An 18412-nucleotide genomic window follows, 5' to 3' on the forward strand; every position below is an offset into this window, starting at 1 on the left:
AATTATTTTCCATAAAATCTGACAAAAAATTTGTTGCAAGTTGGAAGAGGGAGTTAATTAGGTAAAAGATGAATTGTTCGATTATTTCGGTCACTGAAATCGGCATGAAGGATTCTTCCCATTTCTTAATCAAAGGCCACGTGAGGATGAGTCCAATTAGCAGGATAATGGGGAAGGTTAAGCTCAGAATTGTCCTCAATGCGGTGCAAATGAGATAAACAACGGAAAAGATTAACAAAGCCAGGAAAAAGCAATTTTGAAACATTTCCCACGTTGTCTTTCCATAATCAAAGTCCATAATGTTCTGTCCCAGGAAGCAATAAAATTAAAATTAAAGCTCATTAAGCAACTTTTTAGAGAATATAACGGTTAAAACTTACAGAAAGTACCTGTGCGGCTGGTCACCCATCAGGCGCGTCCCCAGGTGGCGGATAGGGGAGCGACCGTTGCAAGGTTCATCAGGGATTTATGCCTCGGCGGAATGTTGTAGGCGTACGTCTGGATGAACTTGTAACGGCCAATTCGTAAATAGCACTGTCATTTTCGTGTAGTGTAATAGCGAGTCGCGGACCTGACCAACACACCCATAATGAAAGGTCGTAATCAGCAACGCCCCGAGTATCCGGCGCCGAAAGGCACGGGCTTCATAATCTCCGGAGACCCAGTCGGTGATGTTCCTGGGCAGTGCATCATCGATGGTCCTGCTAGCTCCCAACCAAAAACAAGCCACCCAAAAATTCACGTCGTTCAAGCCAACTTGCATCACTGCCGCGCAGCCATGTTTTCCATGGATGAGAAGCTGGCGGTGCTAAGAGGAGGCGTTGGATTATTTCAGGAACCCTGGGTAGTTCGACAGGAGGTGAAAGGGATTAACCCATCTAGGGGGAAGCTGTTCTATAAAAAGGACAGCAATACTAAGGTCAGAGCCTGTGTGTTTATATCAAAAGATATTAATGCTTTATTTCTACCACAATTTAGCACTGGCGATTTGGCAGTTGTTAAGGTAGATATAAAGACCGCCAATGGGACGCTGGAGGCGATCTTCGCTTCGGCATATATGCCATATGACTCCAAAGATCCACCACCACCCGTGGAGGTAGCTCAGCTCGTGGAAGCTTGTGAGAAGAACTCCTGGGAATTGATTATTGGAGCGGACGCTAATGCACATAATATAATATGGGGCAGCAGCGGAACCAATAAACGTGGTGAGCTTCTGTTGGATTTTATTGTTACAAACAATTTAGAAATTGCAAATAAAGGAGATAAACCTACATTTGCAAATAGACGTAGGAAAGAAGTAATTGATATTACTATCTGCACCCCTGTTATATCGGGGTTAATCGATGGTTGGATTGTCTCTGATGATCTCACTATGTCAGACCATTCTAGGATCTATTTCAACGTTGCGGCGTCTGGGGGAGAATCCAAACCTTTTCGGAATCCGAGGAAGGCAAATTGGTCATCTTTTGAGAAGTCCTTTAACGAGGGCTGGGAACGAGATGATATGTCGCCAAGGAACGCAGAGGAAATTGAGCATTCAGTAACAGAGCTTAATCGAGCTCTGATTACCTCATTTAACGACTCGTGTCCGTTAACAACGGCGCCGCTTCAGGGAAATCGTAAGATGCTTCCCTTGAATTTGCGTCAATTGAAACGGAAAACGAGGAAGTCCATAAATAGAGCTCGTAACACTATGGGTGACGAGGATTGGGATTCAGCAATTCAGCTGAAAAAAGAATATAAGAAATCAATAAGAAGGTGGAAAAGGGAGGGCTGGAAAAAATTCTGCGGCGAAATTCTGTCTGTGAATGAAGCTGCTAGAATTAAGAAAGCCTTTTCAAAAGACCCTTCTGAACGACTGGGCATGCTTAAAGCTCCAGATGGAACGTACACCAAGATTGCGAGTGAAGTCTTGGAGGTTTTACTCCAGGAACACTTTCCGGGGTGCTCCATGGATGCGGGTGAGACGGTGGAAACAAGTCACACCACATCATCAGCTTCTGATTGGAGAAAAGCGGGGGAGATCGTTACAGGGGATGCAGTTAAGTGGGCCCTAGGAACATTCTCTCCTTTGAAATCAGCGGGGCCAGACGGCATTATTCCAATAATGCTACAAAAGATAGCACCGTTGATAGTCGATGGACTTACTAGCATTTTTAGAGCCTGCCTGGCTAATGGCTATGTACCATTAGCATGGAGAAAAGTACGGGTTGTATTCATACCGAAACCGGGAAAAAGCAATTTTGAGGAGCCAAGATCGTTTAGACCAATAAGTCTGACATCTTTCCTGCTCAAGACCCTAGAAAAAATTTGCGATAGGCACATTAGGTGTTGCATTCTGCAAAAGAACCCCCTAAGTCCTATGCAGCATGCTTACCAAAAGGGAAAGTCGGTTGAAACGGCATTACATCAGGTCGTGAGTCGTATTGAGAAATCGTTGCACCACAAGGAGTCTGCCTTGGTGGCATTTCTCGATATAGAAGGAGCATTTGACAGAGTCAACTCGGATGTTCTAATTAGGGCTATGAAGGATTTCAGGCTGGGCCACACTCTTGAAACCTTTATTGCCAAAATTGTCCAACAACGTCTGGTGGTAGCTGAAAACTGTGGGGTAATGAAAACGGCAGCTGTTAAAGATGGTTGCCCTCAAGGTGGGGTACTGTCCCCTCTACTATGGTCAATGGTAGTAAACAGTTTACTGGTAAAACTGAATTCAGCAAATCTTTATGCTCAAGGTTATGCTGATGATATCTGTATAATGATCCGGGGTCCATTTATTTCTACCCTATGTGATCGTATGCAAAGAGCAATGAACCTAGTGCAGAGTTGGTGCATCGAGCATGGCCTGAATGTCAATCCTGGTAAAACAGGGCTAGTTCTCTTTACTAGAAAGAAGAAACTAGAGAACTTCAGTAATCCTGTTCTCTTTGGCGAACAACTAACACTCAAAAGGGAAGTGAAGTATTTGGGGTTGATCTTTGACCCAAAACTTTCGTGGAAGAAGCACTTGGAGAGCCGCGTTCAGGTGGCTACGAGATCTTTTTGGAAGTGCCGCAGACTCTTTGGTAAGACTTGGGGCATCTCTCCAAAGATAACGATGTGGATGTATCGGTCCATTGTAAGACCGATTATATCTTACGCATCTATCATATGGTGGCCGAGAGCTGATGTTAAAGCGTCCGCTCGACTGCTACAAAGGCTTCAAAGAATGGCTTGTCTCGCCATTACTGGAGCTATTAGAACCTCTCCTACTGCTGCATTGGAGGTGATTCTTGGCCTGCCACCGCTGCCGCTCTTTGTTAAGGCGGAGGCGGAGATGTCTGCTCTTAGACTATCTTCGGTCAATGAGTGGAAATCAGGCGGGACTCAAGTCGGCCATGGGAAAATTCTCAATAAGGCTTACAGACGCCTCCCAAAACTAAAAATGAGGGAGGATTTCACATCGGAACAGAAAGTTCCGAAACAATGTGTCCAGGCATTTCTCCACTCAAGGGACGAGTGGGCAAATGAAGCTGAGGCGATAATCTCGTCAAATTCCATATCCCTATTTACAGACGGCTCCCTCATGGAAGGATCAGCCGGGGCAGGGTACAGCTGTCTGGACCCACCAGTCTCTGGTTCAATTCCATTGGGTGAAAACACCACAGTGTTTCAAGCTGAAGTTACAGCTATCATACTTGGTCTTCTCGAGGTGGCGAATGCTAACATTGAGAACAAGAGTATTAGAATTTTTTCGGACAGTAGAGCTGCTATCCAGGCCATTTCTGGCTGGGATACGCGTTCCGCTCTAGTGTCTGAATGCCAAAAAGTGATTGAGTCGGTCTCACAGAATTGTGGGGTCACTCTTCATTGGGTACCAGGTCACACTGGGATTATGGGCAACGAGGAGGCGGACAGACTTGCCGTGGCAGGTGCACAGTCATCCTTCATCGGACCAGAACCAGCTGTAGGAATGGCCCTACAATCTAAAAAGTCCCTCATTAAGGACGATCTAAGGAATAGCCACCAGTTGGCTTGGAGATCGACACCCAAATGTCGGGTCTCCAAAATATTTATGGTGGATCTTCTGAAAAGCAGAACTGACTTCGTTGTTGGAAGTAATCGCTGGAAATCCCGGCAATTTTGCAACCTGGTGACAGGCCATTGCTTACGCAAGCACCTTCACCGTTTGAAACTCTGCAATGAGATCATTTGCAGAGGATGCGGCGAGGAGGAGAAGACTGCTGTACACTATGTGTGCGAATGTCCCAGCCTCGTCAACCACAGGAGATTAGTGTGGGGTAAGGGGTTCCTGACTCCTAGTGAGCTCCCACTACTCAATCCAGTCAGTCTTATGCGATTTGTTCGCAAAACTGGCTGGATGAATTAAAACACCATTTCGATGGTTAAAACTCCTTACGAGTTAAAAGGGGATTGCATAAGGGGCCCAAATAGAGGCCTGGGTGCAGTCAGCTGCTCATGCAGCCGCCCCCTTATTTTTAATCTAATCTAATCTACAGAAAGTACATTAAATTTTAAATTGCACTTGAATTTAATCTTCCCAACAAAAAAATCCCTTCAACAAAATAAAATAAAATCGGTGCTAACTCTAATTTCGACGAGATTGCTTTGCTACAGGTCTAGAGTGCATTTGGAAGCTAATGCAGGCTACTTCCTTTTTATCCTGACGCGCCTTTATGGTTACATTCCAGTATGAGATGCTCCTGGAGACTGGCATGTACTTTGTCAGGGAGTCCTCCACCTAAATTGGAATGATTAAAAATTAAATAAGAAAAAATTAAAAGTTAAAACAATAAAACGCCTAATTGGCGTCCTTTCACGCAATCATGGCAGCTGTAACGGTCGAAAATACAAAATAAAAACCTCAAAACTATCCATGTGGTAAGTTGTTTGCTTTATCGGGCACTTAAGAGGTGGCTTCAAGGAGCGAACAAAGGTACTGTACGAAGGCAACGGTAGATCCAGCATTGTACAAATATCCGACGTAGCCATGTTGTTGAGGAAGGTTTTGCACGAATCAGCAACAGATGGGTTTGAGCACTTCTTGATGTCAATGAAGATACTGAATCCCCTTGGGTAGGGTTCCCTCACAACAATATCCCCCGACATGAAGTACTGATTGCGATTTGCCTGTTCAATCTTAAAATCCGGCAAGTACACCGGAAGATCCTCCTTTCCCTTGCACTGTCCCATGTAGGTAAAAATGAGCTTTCGATCCACATCCGCCATTGCAATTTGCACGCAAAAATGCACGAGAAACACCACAAGAAGCAAATTCATGATTCTTTTGGGAATTTGTAACACTGAATGAGGAGATAAGTGACCGTAACCAGGTAATAAATGGAAGCAAATTGCTGAAATGGTGAGATCTTTGCGCATGATAGCGTAATGATGCTTGAAATGTTAATATTTCGAGTGAATTTCCATCGCAATGGCGTAATATTTTGATATTCAACGAATAAATGCGGTGGGAAGAAGGAAAAAATGAAGGATAACGAAAGGAATTCAAAATGAAGCTATAAAGCGTCCTTTACCAACTGCGCCATTTTAAAATCAGCCATTTTGTAAATCTAAATCCCTAATTAGTTGATTTTTTTGGTATTTGATCACATTTACATTTAAACTAATTCCACTGAATGCGATAGATCTAGAAAATCTTGTTTTCCATTCTTCCAGTACAAGTACTCGGTAAATAAATCGAGGGTTGGAAAATACACTATACTAAGTCGAGTTAGTATAGTATATTTTTAACGCATTTTTCGATTGTTTTTAATGTCCTTCATCTTCCCTCAAAAGGACAAAATCGAATATTTGTTCCCTACAAAGTTACAGCGAAAACTGTAAAAAGTTTTACATAAGAAGCAATGTAAATCTCAAACTTCAAACCGCTCTCCTGAAAATCAACAAAAATGAATTAGTATAGTATATTTTCCAACCCTCGAAATAGTGTATGTAAATGGCTTATTTTATTAAAAGAATTCATAAAAAGCCCCAATTTTACTTATAGGGTGAAATTCACTAGTCAGACAGACTCAAGATTTCTTAAGAAAAACTTAAGTTTGTTTAACGTTCTTATATCTAGTACGTATACTTAAGATTGTTTAATTTTTCTTACGAATGTCTTGAGTTTTCTTAAGATTCTTTGAGGAAAAGCTTTAAAAAAATTTAGGAAAAATTTAAGTTTCTTAAGGTTTTTTACGAATTTCGATGCGTGAAAGCGAATAGAAAAAATCATCGAAAAATATGCATTAAGCTCAATTCAGCATGACTGAAGAAATTTTAAGTTCTGTTTAAGAAAAATTAACATTCCTAAAATTTTTTTTAGGAAATCTTAAGTTTTTTTTTTTTTTAAGAATCTTAAGAAATCTTATGAAAACTTTAAACATTCTAAAGAAAACTTTAAGAATCTTAAGAAAATTAAGTTTTTTTTAAGCAAATTTAAGTCTTTCACCCATTATTAGCCTCTATAGAAAATAGTCTGACCTACTTTCTTAAACAAACTTTGCATCTACCTACAGGATCCATACCAGGAAATAAAAGAAAAATGCACGCACATCCAGGAAAATCTCCAGAAAGCATTTTCCAATCAGTTATAAATTCAAATTCAAATTCCACGTGCTAGGATTCGGCGTGGAAATTTTCGAGCACTTGCGTGGAAAACTCGAATGTGGGTGGAAAACCCTTGGGGGTGGGTGGTCAGGAAGTGTCAGTGCGAGTTTTCCAGAAGTGTCACAGTGAAGAAAATTTTTCACCTCAAATTCTTGTGCGGAAAACCCAAAAAAGTGACTCATTTCCAATTCCTCATTGGTGTTTTTTTCACATTGAGAGTTTTCCCCATACGGTGGGCATTGAATTGTGCGGAGAAAATTGCTGGGAAAATGGTGATAAAAGTGAAAAAAGTGGCGATGAAGTAAAAGTGTGTCGATAAGGGAGTGCTGGGGCAATCATTTTTCACACAATGAAGGTGCTGTGTACACTTCTATGCTGCCTTATCCTCATCCCGAGCACGGCAATCCCATCGAGGGAGCCACGAGCTGATGAGAACATCAAATATGGGCTGTGAGAAAATTTTCCAACACAGTGCCCCATTTTTCCCTATTCCAACCCCACACCACACAAATATAATTCTTCTCCCATCACCCACAGGGTTCACGCATGGGCCGAAAAGCTGGGTATTGAACTCTGGCACGTTGGGGACTTCATAACAAGGAGGAAGTTAGTTCAAGATGTAAGGATTTGTGCTTCTTTTTTCTCTTTTTGATTTGATTTAATTAAAAATATTTTAATTTCATTCTGTAGAGCTTCAAACAAGCACAGGTTGTGCCTAGGTCTGGGCAAAAAATTGCCGATGAAATGGCAAAGGAGATTCTCTATTTAATGGAATCAAGGATCAGTGCTGTGAAGGTAGGTCTTACAGAAACCGTTAAAAACTGTTATTCAAATAATGAATATTTTGAATTTTAAAAGCTACATTAGACGCCATTTTTCTCTTAAAATTAAAGCGCATCATGGATGCAGCTGAAAACATGGCGTTGTCGTTTGAGCACAGTGAAGCCAATTTCGACTTCCAGTATTACAATGCAAAGGAAATGATTGAACCAGGTGAAGCCCCACCAACGGCTGATCCGAGAGAATTAGACGACGATGGTGAACCAAAGAAATTGATCCCACCTAAAGAGATCGTCTTAACGCCTGATCCTCATTTCTTCAATGAACGCGTCAATACAAATCACAGCTCAGTTCATGTACCAACAAATGTTTTCGACAGATGTAAGATCCTGCCTATTCCCTAGAGTACTGCTGAGATATTAAAGATCATTTTCTTTCAGCTCTTGAGGTGATCTCCGCTATTGAATGGTCAGAGAAGTTGAACAGTATCTTCAGAGACAACTACAACAATGACCCCAGTCTGTCATGGCAGTTTTTTGGGAGTTCGACTGGCTTTATGAGGCAGTTTCCAGGATCAAAATGGCAGGAAGATCCTGTTGATCTGTACGACTGTCGACTTAGATCGTGGTACATTGAAGCAGCCAATAGTCCCAAGGATATTGTAATATTAGTGGATATATCTGGGTCCATGACGGGACAACGGAATGACATAGCAAAGCATGTTGTCAACAACATCCTCGACACTCTCGGTACGAATGATTTTGTCAACATCTTCAAGTTTGCTCTGAGCGTCGAGGAGATCGTTCCATGTTTCCGTGATATGCTGGTACAGGCAAATATGGAGAATATTCGACAACTGAAAATGGCAATGGAGGACTTTCAAACCGAGGAGATTGCCAATGTTACTGCAGCTCTGATCAGTGCTTTTGAACTACTGGAAGCATATAGGAATGACCGAATTGGAGCTCGATGCAATCAAGCTATTATGCTCATATCAGACGGTGTTCCGTACAAGTATCAGGATATCTTTGAGTACTACAACTGGCCATACATGCCAGTAAGGATGTTCACTTACCTCATTGGGCGGGAAGTGGCAGATGTGAAGGAGATCAAGTGGATGGCTTGTGAAAATCGCGGTTACTACGTGCATTTGAGTACAATGGCGGAAGTTAGGGAGCAAGTCCTTAATTACATTCCCGTTATGGCGAGACCACTTGTTCTCAACAAAACCCATCATCCAATCATCTGGACTCAAGTCTACGCAGACGAAGTGGATCCCAAAATGACGGATTGGCAGTGGGAGGTGAAGGAACGAGAGGAGCAGAAGGAACGCTTTATGAGTCAACGGAAAAACTATTCGGCTTTTCATTTGCCAGATGAACAGGATCGTCGCTATCGCTTCAAGTTGCAACAGGTAAGTAAAGATGGAGTCTGAGTGGAATTATTGCTTACGCGTTACTACAGATGGCGCACGTATATTCACCACATTCACCATTTTGCTTGATGATCTTATACAATGAAGTTTGCTGCAATAATTAGCCGTTAATTTTTTAAATTCTTCTCCAGAACATGGACCAATCTTACGAATCTGAAAAGTATCACTTCATGACGACGGTTTCGATGCCTGTGTTCGATAGACGCGAAAATGCCGTGAGTATAGCGAAGCCAGGAGAATATTCTAAAAAATCTATTCTTACTTTTCAGCCAAAATTTTTTATTTAATGTCAATTTCTCAATTTTGAGAAGAAAAAGATTCGATTTATCAAACTCTAGGGGATCATTTTTGTTATTAAAAACAAACCTCTTAAAAACCATAATCATAACTTTTGTATTTAAATTCAGAATATTACGGAAGACATTCTAGTTAACGAGGCATATTGGGTCACGATAACACGTGAGGTATTTTATTAAAATCATTCCTGATTTTTTTGTTGACTCTAAGTCAATTTTTTGAGCGTGACAGCGGCGGTTCTAGAATTTTTTGTTACTCTTTTATTCCTTTTGTAAACTTGCTAAATTTTGCAGATTTTCCAATCAGAATTAGAATATTTTTTTAAAAGAAAATAATGTAATTTTTTTTCCTTAGTGAAAAACCGCCTTGTTGCTCATCCTTGTTGAATTGGAGGTGTACAAAGTCGAATTTTACTACTTATACATATACCTTTTTTAGTGTAATAGAAAACACATAGCGACTAGCGATTTAATGCGACTTTTTAATCCATCTAGAAGTGGTTTTTTGTGGTAAAAAAATACAATTATATATATATTTACAAATGTAGTGATTTATTTTTTTTTCTATTTTATACACTAGTTTTTTTACATTAGAAAACAATTTTTTATTAATAAATAAAATGCTTTTCTTCCAGGTAGCTTTATTAATATTAAAACTTACTAAAACATAGATCCTTATATCTCGTTATACTTCTCTATATTGCTAGGGTGACCGCAGAGTATATAATTGGAGTGTTAATTCGGAATAGATAAACTATAGAGAGTCGAAAGTGTCTAAATTGTGTTCTTTTCTTAGAAAATATTTTGAAAAATGTTCTTAAAAAAATCTTTAAATTAAATTTGAAATGTTTTTTAAAAATTCTAATGCGAATTCTTGAATTATTTCTAGACGAAAATTGCCAATCTACTGGGAGTTGCTGGTACGGATGTTCCAATAAAGGATATCAAGCGCTTAATGATGCCCTTCATGGTTAGATTTTAATTAAGATTATACCGAAAAGAAGGAATAATTAAATTTCTACATTTTTCAGCTCGGTGTCAACGGATATGCCTTCATTGTTACAAACAATGGCTACGTTCTGATTCATCCCGATCTAAGGCCAATCTTCCAGGACATCCTCAAGCCAGCCTACAACATGGTGGATATGATTGAAGTTGAATTAATGGACGATGATAGGGATCCGAGGGATTTCAATGAAAATTTAATAGAAGTAATTAAATGTTTGAAAAAAAAACATAGAAAAGATGGCAGCATTAACGGTTTTTTTTTTAAAAACTTTCCAGATGAGAGACTCTATTATAAATCAATCAAATGGTTCAAAATGGATGCTGGTGAAGTACCATTTGGATGGAATGGTGAGACTTTCTAGAATCCTTAATTTCTCAAAAAGACTTTTATTAAATTCTATGAATTAATTTGCAGAAAAGAGTTTCTCGTATTAAGCGTCAGTACTTCTGGACGCCATTGAAAGAATCCCCCTTCACTCTCGTGGTTACCTACCCTGAGAGCTATGGGGTGAATCGGATCCAACCAAGGACGGAAGATGAGATTCATCGTCTCCTGGCGCAGGAGCACAATCTCACAAATTTCTTCAATGGAAATCATTGGAGTATTCATCCGGATTGGATCTACTGCAAAAGCAAGCATCGCTTCTACAGTAGTCCGGAGAATGAGCTCAAGGATGTTCTCAAGAACATGAGCAAGCCCGGGTGGCGTTGGCCTCTCAATAGAACCCCACCACCCCCTGAGCATGCGGCTAATTTCAACTACTGTAAGTCCACCTAAAATTATCTCAAAGTCTTTAATCTCATGCACGGGGTTTGTGTCTTGGGACTGTGGGTATGGTTGAAGTCTTGGGTGTTATAATCATATTTTTGGGTACTCAATACTCATCTCTGCCTTGTAACCGTTGTGATGAAGTTCTCGCAAATCCACAGCTAACAGTTCAGGACGTTCAGCGTCAAAAACTGAAAAGGATCACTACTACTGTGAGTAAAGTTTCCGCGTTAGTGTCCTTAAGTGCACCACACACGTCTTTTTCTCTACAAGATCACATGTCTATTTTTAAATGCACTTTTACTCAATTTTTGCATCACGAAGAATTTTCTCTTGCACAATGTTTGCACCAGTTAGCTGAGGAATTGCACACAACACCGTAAAGAATGCATTTACATTAACATTCAATTACTTTTTTGGCAGTTATGATATAAATCTCGAAAATTTTTACTTGTAGGTGACCGAAATCTGATGCAGTCTCTTGTCTATGATGCAAAGGTAACGAGTTGGTGGAATGCAACGCACACCCTCAAGGATGATAAGGGGTGAGTTGATTTCTGATTTATTGGTTTATTTTCATCCCAAAATTCATCCAAAAAGCATTTGAGACTTTTTACGTTCCTCTAAAAATTCGCGAGTAAAGCTTATGCTTCATGGCTGCCACGCTGTAACATGGCGGCAATGGCGTCAGTGAAAGTTTGTCTTTCACATACAGATATAAAGAATTCTTTTTAATCTAAAAGATTTCCAGATTTATTTAAAAGTATTAAAATCAATATCTTTTTGGATGAATTGACTTATAAAATCTACTGCACTTACAACCAGGATAGAAATATGTAGTCAACGATAAAATGCACATTCTTTGCACATTTTTATTTAATTTCTAATATTGAAATATTCGCACACATTTTATGGAATAGTCCTAGTCCCATTGCCGTTCTAATGGGGCTTTTGCCAAGGTAATTCATCAAAAAGGTTTATTTTCTTGAGATTTTCTATCCTATGCAGCTGAATGGTAAAGTAAGATAGCTAAAGATGTCTCTTCTCGCACTAAAAACAGTTTTTTTTTACCCTTTATGACTTTTATTTGAAGCCGCCATTTTGAAATAAATTTTCATGATCTCCATTTTCTCTTTATTTTTCACCCAGGAATGAATTCAAGCAGCGTTTTGGTATAACCGTTGCCTTCATGGCCACACATAGCGGTTTAACCCGATGGCAGGAGTTTTATAGCAACTCCGTTGAAGAAATTCGATCAGAGTAAGCGCTGAAGTCCGCCATTTTGAACAAAATAAAACGTTTCTAATGTGAATTAAATTTTCAGTCAAAGTTTCAGTGAGAACAATAAGCGTGCTGTTGATGAGATTTGGTATAAACGCGCAGTTGAGCAGCATTTCATTGAACCAACTAGTTTCACGTACTCTGTACCATTTGATGCGGCTGATATAATTCACAACACAAATGACACATTGGTTACAGCTAGTCACGCTATTTTCCACTCTGATGGTGGAAAGTCAGCCCCGGCGGCTGTTGTTGGCTTCCAATTTCAACATTCAGCGCTTTTGACACTCTTCCGCAACATTACGGCCAACTGCGGAGATGCTAGTTGCTCAAAAACATGCGCATCCGACGGGATTAATTGCTACATTTTAGACAACAATGGCTATGTGATTGTCAGCCCTGAAATTGGGGATACGGGGAAATTCTTCGGTGAAGTTAAAGGTGCCATTATGCAACGGTTGGTTGATGAAAATATCTACAAACAAGTCATGATCTACGACTATCAAGCTGTTTGCTTTGCCGTGAGGGAATCAGCCAATATGGCTGGGATTCTTCAAACGGTTGGTAGCCATTGTTTTTGTTTACTTAGAATTGTCCGCCATCTTGGTGGCGTCCTTATAAAAATTATTAGAAATGCGAAAAAATTAACAAAATAATTTATTTCAGCCACTGAAGTTCATACTGAAATTCCTCCAAAGCTTCGGACGATTCATAATGTTCATTTTTGTGGAACTTTTCGTCTTACCTGTGGATGCATACAATGCTTATTCTTATGCAAGCGATGATCTCTTCTACCCGGACAACTACGATGGTCTACCACTGCCAACAGAGCCCTACGGAGGCCCTCTGCCCAAAGCGAAAGAACCAGAATTTGATCGGCGTGTTCTCATCAACAAGACTCGCCCACAGCCGTGCGATCAGATCATCACACTGTATCAGCTGAATATGGATAAGGAGAAGACGGTGTTCAAGAAACCCGCCAGTGGATGTGAGCGTCCCTTTGTGGTCACACCCATTTCCTACAGCAACCTCATCCTTCTCGTTGTTGACACCCTCTGCCCCATAAGTGATCCCGAAATCAAGCTGACAATCCTCCCAATGGATTTCCACTACAACGCTTCCCTGGCTTGCCACAAGATTCGCTTCAATGACCTCCCGCGGAAGAGGCCAACGAGCTGCATCAACACCCACGACAAGGAGAGTACGATTGAGTTGTGTGGAAGATCACCACGTATTGGTGTATCTATTAGTCTTTTGTTCTTCGTTCTTGCAAAGATCCTTTCGGGACACTAACGTGAAAACCAATAGGTTCCGGCAAGGGAGATAGAAGTTTGAAAATGGCGTTCAAAACGTTAATGAAGCCCATCTGAATCAAAATTGGTTGATCTTTGAAACAAAATGGCGGTCGAGAACATTACTAGGCAGTGCTGCCAACACTTCGAGAACAGTGTGAAGTTGGCTTCATTCCACGATGAATTATTTGAAAACGACGCCAAGGTTCAGCCATTTTGTATTTTTTCGTTTAAAAAACCAAAAATATTTGCCTTTTTGATCATCTCATTGCTCACACAGAAAAAATTTTCAGGTTTTTCTGATTAATATTGCAAAATGAAAACATGACCGATTTGATTAGCGCGAGTACGATGTCGAAAAATGTCCAATACACAGAGCGCCTTTGAATCAATTAGATCTAATTTAATATTTTATAGTTAAATAAACCATTTTAGCAACACGTAAATCAGCATTTTTTGTTGTTGTAAAAACTGTGATAAATATTTTTCATGTTGGAGTTCCCAAAAAAAAGAAAGTCCCGATGGTTGCAGGACCATTACAAAATGATAAAAAAATTTCTATATATAAAATTTTAGAGAGCTTTCCTAAGTAAAAGAAAAAAAAACTTTGTCATAATGAGGAAATAAATTTTACTTTAGAATAAATTACAAATTGTAAAAACTACAATTCAATGTAACCGCATGGTAAAAAAAAAGATTATAAAAAATAAGTCTCTTAACAAATTGTAAAATAACATTTTGCTTTTTTTCCGAAAACCTTTTCAAGGTGATGAACCAGAGAAAAGGACGCGATCACATAAAAGAAAAATAAATTTACGTGATGTTACGGAAAATTGATGGCTTTGACTCACTGTGTTTGTATTTTTATGTTTTTCTCTTCTTCTTTCCTTCCGTGTGGCACTTCATATGGCTCTCAAGGCGATCCTGGAATTATTAATTTTTTAATTTATTTGCGGACGGTTAACGAAAATATGAAATTTGAATTTAAAATTTGATGGAGATTTTTTTAAGGTTAGGTTAGATTCACTTTTCCGAAAAGATAAAATTGAGACACGTTGTGAAAGAAAAAAGGTGAAAATTTAAGCGAAATTGCTAGCGTGGTCCTTCGAGCCGGAGTCGAACCAGCGACCTATTGATTTACGTTGCAGGATGACTCCGATTGGGAAGGAGATTCGATAATAACCTGAACAATGAACATGCCGGGGCTGTGGGTGGCGTGCGGCGAAGCACGCGGAAAGCTAAAAGGACACTCCCACAGCGCTTGGGATTGGGGAATATCGGGATGGAGAGCATTAGGATTGATAGTGAAGCGGATGAGTGTCAGGAAACCATTCTCATGAGGACGCAGGTGGAACAACTTATTTGAAGCGGAAAAGATAAATTTTTGACCAAGAAAATGAAGCAGAAAACGCAAATTTTACCTTCTGCGAAAAGGTTTTCCTGCAGAGATCACATCGATACAGCACCATCCCATCCTTGTGGCTCTGCAGGTGCTTCCTGTAGTGCCACGCCTGCTTGAAGGATGAGTCGCACTGACTGCAATGGAGCCCTTCCGGAAAATTCTCTTTCGGCTTCCTATCATTCCCACATTGCTCTCTGTGTTCGCGCATCTGTCGATTTGTCGGGAAAACTCGGTCGCACTTCTTGCACGTCCGCCATCCTGGACGCTGATGATGCCTCATGTGGATGACGTACTTGTCCTTCCGGCTGAATGCCATATCGCACCCTTCTTCGGTGCACACAAAGGGTTTCTTTGTCGAATGAATTGACAGCTCGTGGCGTCGAAGATTCTTCACAGATTGGAACCCTTTGCCGCAGAGATTGCACGTGAAATCCTTCTCATTCGTATGGACCTTTGTGTGGTACTCCAGGCGCGTGGCATCGTCGAAGCTCCGTCCACAGAGGGGACACGCGAAGGCCTTCTGTCGCTGATGAACCTTCATGTGACTCACAAGCTGGAAGAAACGATCGAAGCTCATGACGCACTCAACACACTTGAAGGTCTTCTCCTTGCTGTGCGTCTGCATGTGCTGATTGAAGGTGTGCCTGCTGGTGAATTCCTTCTTGCACATGACGCATGTAAAGCGGAATTTCTCCTGAAGTTCTGCCTCAACCTCAGCATCATGAGCTTCCTCCATGTGAGACTTGAGTAGGTCAAAGTGGAGGAAGCTCTTGTAGCAATGCGAACAGTCGAAGATTGAATCCTCTGCGTCATCAGCGTCGGATTTTACATCATCAACAGGAGATGCTGGAGGGCTTGGAAGGTGGTGATCTTCTCCTTCATCCCCACCATCATCTTCTACTTCCTCCTTTATATCACAAATTCCCCCGGCAGACAGGGCATTCATAACAGAAGGAATATCAAGGGAACTCCTTCCTTCATCTTCCTTCACAACCGGAACTTCTGAACTCTTCTCCTTTTTGACCCTTTTAGCAGTTTGTGTGATTCTTTGTTCTCCATCCCGATGAATCTCTCCTCGACTCTGATGTAGCCTCAAGTGCGCCGTAAGCTTGTCCCGTCGTGAGAATGTCCCACCGCAGTAGGAGCACTGAAAAGGTCTCTCTCCGGTGTGAATAATCATGTGTCGTTTGAGATTCTTCGAAGCCTGGAAGTGCTTGTTGCAGATCAAGCAAACGTGATCTGTGTCCCCGGAATGAACACGCATGTGATGCTTGAGTTTGAATTCATCGTCAAAACTCCTTCCGCACTTGGCGCAGGAGAATTCCTTGGCAAATTCATGCATCCGGGCGTGTTTTATCAGCTTATCTTTCCGCGTGAAGCTCATCTCGCAGTGAGCACAACGAAAATCCTTCCTGTGCGTGAGCATGTGGTTGTTGAGGGAGGACATTTGACTGTAGGACTTCCCGCATTCGGTGCATTTGTGCAAGAGTTGTTCCATTGTCCGGAAAGGGACTCCATGGATGCCAACATGTTCCTTCAGCAGCTCACTACTCAGGAAACTTTTGTAGCAGTAGGAGCAATCGAAGATTTGTGTCTTCTGCCCTGCATCTGTGTCCTGACTAGCTTTGTGGGTGAAATAGTGAGCTTTTAGCTCTTCCTTTGATGGGAAGAATTCCTTGCAAATTGAACATTTGAGAACTTCCTTCGTGCTTGTGTGAATTGTACGATGAATTCGTAGCTGGTCCTTGTCCTTGAAGACTTCCCCACAAGTTTCACATTTATTCTGCTTCTCACCTTCTCCTCGATCCTCTTCGGAGCTTCCGTGCAGTCGACGATGGCTCAAAAGCTTGTCCTTTCTATTGAAGGTTTTACTGCACAAATCACAACTGAAGGGCCTGGCATCCGTGTGGATTATTGCATGACGAGCCAAGTACCTGGGCTGCTTGAAGCTCTTCCCACAAACATTGCAGAGGCAGTTCTTGTTCCTTCCCGTCTTCCTGGATTTGTTCCTTTTTGATTTTTCAAATTCCCTAAATTAAAATTAAATTAAATTTTGAAAACTTTGAAAAGCATCCTGGAGTCTTCTTACTCTTCAGATTCTCCTTGTGAGGATTCACAATCCTTATCACTTCCTGTTTCCTCAGATTTAAAGATTTCCAACGATTCCTCAGATTTTTCTTCACTTTCAGTCTTCTTCATTCGCTTCGATCTTAGATTTCTCCTTGAAGAAATTGATGAATTTTCATTTTCTTCATTCAAAAGGACATATTTAGGATCAATCTTGATAAATATAGCTTCCGGGGGATTTTCAGAAGTCATTTTATTACTTAAATAATCAATTAAAAATTTAATTTACAATTTTTTTATCACGGTTTTGTTTACATTCGAACTGTCACATTAGTAACTAGCGCCGTGTAGTGGAATTTTAGAGAATTAGTGATTTCTGACAGCAGTGGGCGAAAAAAATTGTGTAGGGGCAGGAAATTTTCAATTAATTTTTGTGTGTCAAGGAAATGTCGCTGAAAAAGGATTTAGTGCTGTTATTGAAGCCCTACTACTGGGTCAACATCCTGCTGAGCTTGTCGTACATTGTGGCCAAGCGGGCACCCTACGTGTGCACAATTCTCTTCGATCAGGCGGATCAGTGTGAGCTCGATGGCCGGGAGACGGAAATCCTCTTTTTCCTCCTCATTGTCGTGATGATTCGCACCAGGAAGGCGGGGAGTGTCACCATGATCAACTACCTGACATCCTCCTTCATGTACACCAAGTTTGCCAATTTGATTCTCTGGTTCTACAGCGACTTCCGCTACGGAATCAGCTTTGGGGCGCTCTTCATCCTCCTGGCGTTGATTCTACCCGAGCCGACGTATTCTGGCCCCGAAAATGTGGTCTACTTTCGCGGATTGAATACCCTGGAGGAGGAATTGGAGCGAGATAAGCGAGTTTCCTGGCTCGTGGAATTCTACACCGTTTGGAATCCGGCCTGTGTCAATTTTGCCCCCGTTTTCGCGCAACTCTCCTCCGAGTATCATCTGGACAATTTGAAGTTTGGCAAAATTGACTTGGGACGCTTCCCGGAAGCCGGGAAGAAGTTCCACGTCTCGGACAGCTCACTAAGTCGACAACTTCCAACGCTCATACTCTTCCGGAATGGAAAGGAAGTCTCCAGGCGCCCCATGGGTGATGCTCATGGAAAACTGCAGAAGTTCTTCTTCTCCGAGGACAACATCAAAGCTGCCTTTGATCTCAACAACCTCTACCGGGAGTGCCGAGACAATCCCATCAAGAAGGGCGCCCTGACAGCTGAGGATAAGAAGAAAAACTAATCCAGCACTGCCCTCATTCTACGTAGAAAAATTCGCGCAATTCGCAATTTATTTATTTAGCAATTAAGCCTCGAGTTTCATTTGTTTTGTCTGTAAAAAAAAATCATTTCGAAAAAATGTTTTAAAAAGAATTTGTTCTGTTTCGCTCTTTTGCCGCGAGGGTGCGAATGCTGCGAACATTTCCGAGGGCAAAATATTGGACAAGCCAATA

The 18412-nt window shown here is 41.1% G+C and overlaps 8 protein-coding genes across 10 annotated transcripts in view; 4 read left to right on the forward strand and 4 right to left on the reverse strand.

The window, feature by feature from the left end:
* The window catches only part of LOC129792365 (transient receptor potential cation channel subfamily A member 1), a 1125827-nt gene that overhangs the window by 41738 nt on the left and 1065677 nt on the right, over nucleotides 1-18412 (reverse strand). The gene's annotated exons all lie outside the window — the stretch shown is intronic.
* Nucleotides 1-18412, reverse strand: part of LOC129792430 (PIH1 domain-containing protein 2) — a 927269-nt gene that overhangs the window by 41738 nt on the left and 867119 nt on the right. The window lies entirely within an intron of this gene.
* On the forward strand, nucleotides 388-1873 carry LOC129792470 (uncharacterized). The gene is made up of 2 exons (XM_055831542.1): nucleotides 388-919; nucleotides 979-1873. The coding sequence occupies exons 1-2, from the start codon at nucleotides 590-592 to the stop codon at nucleotides 1000-1002; spliced, it is 354 nt and encodes a 117-aa protein (XP_055687517.1). The 5' UTR covers nucleotides 388-589; the 3' UTR covers nucleotides 1003-1873.
* Nucleotides 3209-4369, forward strand: LOC129791533 (ribonuclease H1-like). The gene has a single exon (XM_055829693.1). The coding sequence runs from the start codon at nucleotides 3209-3211 to the stop codon at nucleotides 4367-4369; it is 1161 nt and encodes a 386-aa protein (XP_055685668.1).
* Nucleotides 4524-5229, reverse strand: LOC129792462 (uncharacterized). The gene is made up of 2 exons (XM_055831532.1): nucleotides 4864-5229; nucleotides 4524-4741 (listed from the first exon to the last, which is right to left on the reverse strand). The coding sequence occupies exons 1-2, from the start codon at nucleotides 5227-5229 to the stop codon at nucleotides 4589-4591; spliced, it is 519 nt and encodes a 172-aa protein (XP_055687507.1). The 3' UTR covers nucleotides 4524-4588.
* Nucleotides 6651-14303, forward strand: LOC129792366 (voltage-dependent calcium channel subunit alpha-2/delta-3). Of its 3 annotated transcripts, XM_055831345.1 has the most exons (16): nucleotides 6651-7059; nucleotides 7147-7228; nucleotides 7300-7404; nucleotides 7503-7770; nucleotides 7830-8803; nucleotides 8956-9039; nucleotides 9232-9288; nucleotides 10010-10090; nucleotides 10152-10331; nucleotides 10405-10476; nucleotides 10544-10892; nucleotides 11059-11109; nucleotides 11355-11442; nucleotides 12047-12157; nucleotides 12222-12738; nucleotides 12845-14303. In XM_055831345.1, exons 1-16 carry the CDS (start codon nucleotides 6959-6961, stop codon nucleotides 13469-13471), a joined length of 3747 nt encoding a protein of 1248 aa, XP_055687320.1. In that variant the 5' UTR covers nucleotides 6651-6958; the 3' UTR covers nucleotides 13472-14303. The 3 variants fall into 3 exon arrangements, with proteins under 3 accessions (XP_055687320.1, XP_055687321.1, XP_055687323.1); XM_055831346.1 differs by lacking the exon at nucleotides 9232-9288; XM_055831348.1 differs by lacking the exons at nucleotides 9232-9288; nucleotides 11059-11109.
* LOC129792379 (zinc finger protein 845-like) lies at nucleotides 14077-17410 on the reverse strand. The gene is made up of 3 exons (XM_055831380.1): nucleotides 16962-17410; nucleotides 14892-16902; nucleotides 14077-14394 (listed from the first exon to the last, which is right to left on the reverse strand). The coding sequence occupies exons 1-3, from the start codon at nucleotides 17189-17191 to the stop codon at nucleotides 14335-14337; spliced, it is 2301 nt and encodes a 766-aa protein (XP_055687355.1). The 5' UTR covers nucleotides 17192-17410; the 3' UTR covers nucleotides 14077-14334.
* LOC129792444 (thioredoxin-related transmembrane protein 2 homolog) lies at nucleotides 17386-18332 on the forward strand. The gene has a single exon (XM_055831508.1). It carries the CDS (start codon nucleotides 17386-17388, stop codon nucleotides 18199-18201), a length of 816 nt encoding a protein of 271 aa, XP_055687483.1. The 3' UTR covers nucleotides 18202-18332.

The sequence above is a fragment of the Lutzomyia longipalpis genome, chromosome 3, assembly GCF_024334085.1.
Source record: "Lutzomyia longipalpis isolate SR_M1_2022 chromosome 3, ASM2433408v1".
NCBI lineage: Eukaryota > Metazoa > Arthropoda > Insecta > Diptera > Psychodidae > Lutzomyia > Lutzomyia longipalpis.